General features: G+C 34.6%; 1 protein-coding gene across 1 annotated transcript; it reads left to right on the top strand.

Annotated features, from left to right (window-relative positions):
• Nucleotides 1-3,486: 3,486 nt before the first annotated feature.
• LOC311618646 (olfactory receptor 6C2-like) lies at nucleotides 3,487-4,470 on the top strand (the record flags this gene model as incomplete). Its single annotated transcript, XM_084876209.1, has 1 exon — nucleotides 3,487-4,470. One exon carries the CDS (start codon nucleotides 3,487-3,489, stop codon nucleotides 4,468-4,470), a length of 984 nt encoding a protein of 327 aa, XP_084732335.1.
• Between the last annotated feature and the right edge of the window lie 639 nt (nucleotides 4,471-5,109).

Below are 5,109 nucleotides of genomic sequence, written 5' to 3'. Positions count from 1 at the left end.
TAAGGTTTCAGTTACAAATCTTGATTTCACTCTAAAAAACTAAATATGTTTAACATAATATCAGTCTTCCCATTCTATGAACTCTAGTTACCTACTCTAGTGAATCATTTTCATGCCTCCCTCAACCCAGGTTCAGCTTGGTTCTGGAACAATTACATTATTTCAATGTGATAAGAAGGTGTCAGTATCCATCCTCTGTTCTGGTCCCCAAACATCTATTCATGTGCATCCAGCCTGGGATCTTTTCTTTCCCTTGTCCATATTACTCTTAAGATTGAGTATTTCTCTGTATAAGTTATAGGACACTGATAGTATTACTGTGGCAAATTGCAGTACAGGAAATTTGTCAGGTATGTAAGGTTTATCTTTGGTTTCATAACACACTACCCAGGAGAATACCCTTTTGATAATTCTATACCAACCTTTGGAATGGAAAGCCTATGTGACTTTCTAAGCCTTTTTTGCCTGAGTTCAAGAAGCAACTTAATTATTGTTCCCCTTATGTCTCTACAAGGAGAAGAAATTGGAGAAATCTATTGCATTTTCTTTCTTTCTGCTATTCCCACTCCATGTTAGTGGAAGACAGTAAAGGTACCCAAACATAGAGATCCTATTGAGAACCACTAAATCATCTAATCTGTTTCTCAACTCTCTTATCCACTGATAAAGAAATTTTATAAATTCTCTAAGGGTGAGAAATTTTGTTCTTCCTCATTACTCTGAATAAAATATTTATTGCCTAGAATATTTCATTAACCTAAATGCTTGATGCATTTGAAACTCAAACCCATTAATGCAATCCTCTTTCTGCTCTTCTCAACTCTTACCTAAAGCCAAATTAATTAACTTCCATTTAACTGGGAGGTATATCAAGATTTTCAAAGAAATACATAGTATGGGGGAAATGTCAGTTAAAAAATATCATCCACAACATGTAGGGGAGAATTGACGATATCTGGGCTTAGAAAAATGATTCTGATTGCATTGATTTTAAAATACTGAATGGGAAAAGCAAAGATATATGTTGATCATATGTTAACATGTTTCTGCAATATTTCAGCTATGAAATAAACACACCAAGAATAAAAGCAGTGTAGTAAATAAGAGATAAAAGGAACAAATTAAAAATAAAACAGAAATGCAAAGACATGACAACAATTGAAAATGGGATTTAAAAAAAATAACAATAAGCAATGTTTTTAAATGAGATTTATTGTTGACAGGGAAGGGAACACAGTCATGAGTGCCACATGAAAGATATTAAAATCTGCACATCTAGAGGACTGTCAATAGGAAATCATAAGATAAAATAAATGCCCAATACTGAATAGTAATGAATGGTCACCTAATTCCAGATGCAGTTGTATATATTGTATTTATATTATCTAAATTTTTCATTATAACATGAAGATGTACCTATTATTTTATCTGAAGTTTGCACATATAACATGAAGATGTACATATTATTTTATCTGAAGTTTGCACATATACACACACAAATAAATACACAAGATAAAGAAATTGCTCAAGGACTCTCAGAGAGAATTAAGGAAAAGTGTAAGATCAAACCATCTAAGTCTGATCTAGATGTCTAAGAATAAGTTGAAGTCAGAATACTGTAACTTTTTCCTGCAGATGTAAATGCAGGGATCATCAGCCTACTTGAAATCATCTCATTTATTAGAGCTTCCTAGAGACATGGCAGAGTAAATGAGATATTGCATAGAAAAAAATAGTTCATGTGCACCAACAAATTAAAAAAGGAAAAGGAGCTATGAAGGGGGATAGAAAAAAATAGACAAAATGATAGGAAGAAATTCAGGATAATGTGAGATGGTAGAAATTAAGCTGTAAAGACTTTCATAAGTTCATGGTTTATATGCAGAAGAGAACTTCAATTAAATCAAGTCTAAATAAAGTTTGTTTAGTGATTGAATTAAGAGGGAGGCTAGTGGTGATGTTGGCTAGAGCAGTTTAAATGATGCAAAGACCTCATGACTTGGTGTATAAGTGGTTAATAAGACAGAGAAAACAATTACCAAGTAGGTAAAGTTTAAGAGAAAACGTTGAAGTATGTTTGAGAAATTGCTAAATCTTGTTAAATCTGATATTGCTAAATGACATTTAAAATCGGTGGTAGAGTGTACTTCCAGCTGAAATAGGCTGACCCAAAACATTAAAAAATCAAGATATTGCTCTTCAGCTCTATAAACATACTTCAAATGTCCCCTTATTTGTCAGTCACAAAATTTGAAGTAAATATATTCAGTGAGAAGTGAAAATGTGTCATTGTCAAATGCCTTTAGAAAGAAATAATGAAAAATATAAATAAGAAAAAATTCAATATCAAAGCACCGTTCTTAATTATAATGCTTTGATGGCAAAGAGTTCTCAAAATGTAGGAAAAAAATAAAAATATAGATGTACCACAGTTTTTTAATCCTCTCATCTGCTGATGTGCAGGTAAGCTGTTTCCGAATCTTAGCTATTGTAAGTCCTGCTGCTATGAACATAGGGGTGCATATATTTTTTCTTATTGGTGCTTCAGATTTCTTGGAATATATTCCAAGAAGTGGGATTACTGGATCACATGGGAGTTCCAAATTTAATTTTTGAGGAAACAAAGCAGATAGTTAAAAGGCATTCTGGTTTTCACTGTCATAGGAGATCTTCTTCTCCTCTACTTTAAAGGAAATTGATTAACCAGAGTATATAGTTACAGATGTCTGCTTGTAAACTAGGCGAAATTTCTTTGTAGCACTAGGATATCTTAAAAAGCATTAAAATGTATCACAAAGGTATTCTAACAGCAGAAGTAAAATAGGCATGGGTAATGCTAATGATATAAAATACATATATTTGAAATACATTTCCTGTGAGGAAAACCTCAAAAAGATTGGATTATAAAATATTTTACTGAATCTTGAAGAGCATGTATCCAATAAAAATATTTTAAACACACCTAAGAGAAACTCCACTGAATAAGTTGTAACAGAATAAGCTTTGTGATAAGCATTCATTGTTAGTTTAATTGCTAATACACATGTAAATTTTAATGCAAAAATTTTCTTAGCAAAGGCCATTGTTAGATTTTTTTAGGAACTTTTCTGCTAGAAGCATTTCTGGAATTAGGAAGTAAGATAAAGTCAGAATAGTAGATCAAAAATAACTTCTAGGAAGTAGGTGGAAGTAGGAATAGTAATCAAAAAGCCATTTTTAGGACTTGCTTTCATTGATGTTTATAATAAAATATGTCAAACCAACAACAATTTCAGTTAAATTGTAATTACAAGCCACAGTGAAAGTATGTGATTTAAATATGAACAGCCAGTATATGTGACACTAAGAAGTAATCAAACATTGCCATCTATAACATGCTTACTTCCCCACTGATCTACTTCTCTGGAGGTTAGAAGATGACCAGGACTCTGCAGTTCCTCATACAAAGTCTTATATTTTGAAGCAGAATGGGCAAAATAATGAAGGATGAAAAACCAAACTGCAGCAACAACCTTCATCTTGCTGGGATTAACTGATGACACTCTACTGAAAATATTACTTTTTATCTTTCTATTTCTTTCCTACATGTTGAGTATATCTGGAAACCTAACCATCATCACCCTCACTCTGATTGATTCCCACCTAAAAACACCTATGTATCTGTTCCTTCAAAATTTCTCCTTCTTAGAAATTTCTTTCACAACTGCCTGTGTTCCCAGATTCCTATATAGCCTAGTATCTGGTGACAAGTCCATTACCTATAATGCTTGTGTCAGTCAGCTCTTGTTTATAGACCTCTTTGCAGTAACGGAATTTTTTCTTCTGGCTGCCATGTCCTATGATCGCTACGTGGCCATCTGCAAACCCCTGCATTACACCACCATCATGAACAGCAGAGTCTGCAAGAACATCATTTTCTCCTGTTGGGTAGCAGCACTGACCATCATTCTCCCACCAGTCAGTCTGGGTTTGGGTCTGGAATTCTGTGATTCAAATGTCATTAATCATTTTTGCTGTGATGCATCTCCTATGCTGAAGATCTCTTGCTCAGACACCTGGTTGATAGAACAGATGGTTATCGTGTGTGCCGTGTTGACATTCATCATGACCCTCATATGTGTGGTTCTTTCCTACATCTATATCATCAGGACTATTCTAAGGTTTCCCTCTGCCCAGCAAAGGAAAAAGGCCTTTTCCACGTGTTCTTCCCACATGATTGTGGTTTCCATTACTTATGGAAGTTGCATCTTCATTTATGTCAAACCTTCAGCCAAGGACGAGGTAGCTGTAAATAAAGGTGTTTCACTCCTTATTACTTCCATTTCACCCATGATGAACCCCTTTATTTACACACTGAGAAACAAGCAAGTAAAACAAGCTTTCCATGACTCAATTAAAAAGATGGCATCCCTCTTAAAGATGCAGAGGCAAAAGGAGTCAGTGAATCCAACTAAAAGGAGAGATAAATAGGCAGAAAAACCTGAAGCTTCTAATACCATTTGTCTCTGCATGACATTCTCTAGTCATATCAGCATTCTCACTTTGTTGTTAGATTTGTTTACTGTGAATCCTGACTATTCAAATTTTTACGCTCATTAAAACTAAATTCTAAGATATTTATACTTACTATCTGGCAGAAATTTCCTTTTTTGCCAAACATTTTGGTTGCTATCCCTGGAAACACAGTAGAACACATTTTTCTGCCATATCTGTACATTGTCAGATGTGACTGTGAAGCCTGTGTTGTAGCTGACAGGATGGGTGTGGACGCGATGTGCACTGTTTCTAGACCTGCGCTATGCCAATGCTCAATAGTGGTCCACCCACCCTTTCCCCACCACTGGCAGTGGAAGCTTCATGCTGATAATGAATGAGCTTGATCTTCCATCTCTGGTGTGGTCTTCACCCAAAAAATAGGCTATCACGGCAAGTTTGAAAAAGCTTCTCCTCTACTTCCACTCCAGTCAGTTGTCATCTGATTTGACAGGTAAAGTGTCACAGAGATATCCTTGCCACTTACTAAGGAAGCAATTCTCAGAATTAGTTCTAGTACAATTATGACCCATCCTCAAGTATTGTTAGAAAAATATTTTAGTAACATTTTAATAA

The sequence above is a fragment of the Pipistrellus hanaki genome (genome assembly GCF_964339955.1).
Source record: "Pipistrellus hanaki genome assembly, chromosome: 3".
Taxonomy (NCBI): Eukaryota; Metazoa; Chordata; class Mammalia; order Chiroptera; family Vespertilionidae; genus Pipistrellus; species Pipistrellus hanaki.
The sequence above is the reverse complement of the archived record's forward strand: the minus strand, read 5'-3'. Positions and strand labels throughout refer to the sequence as shown.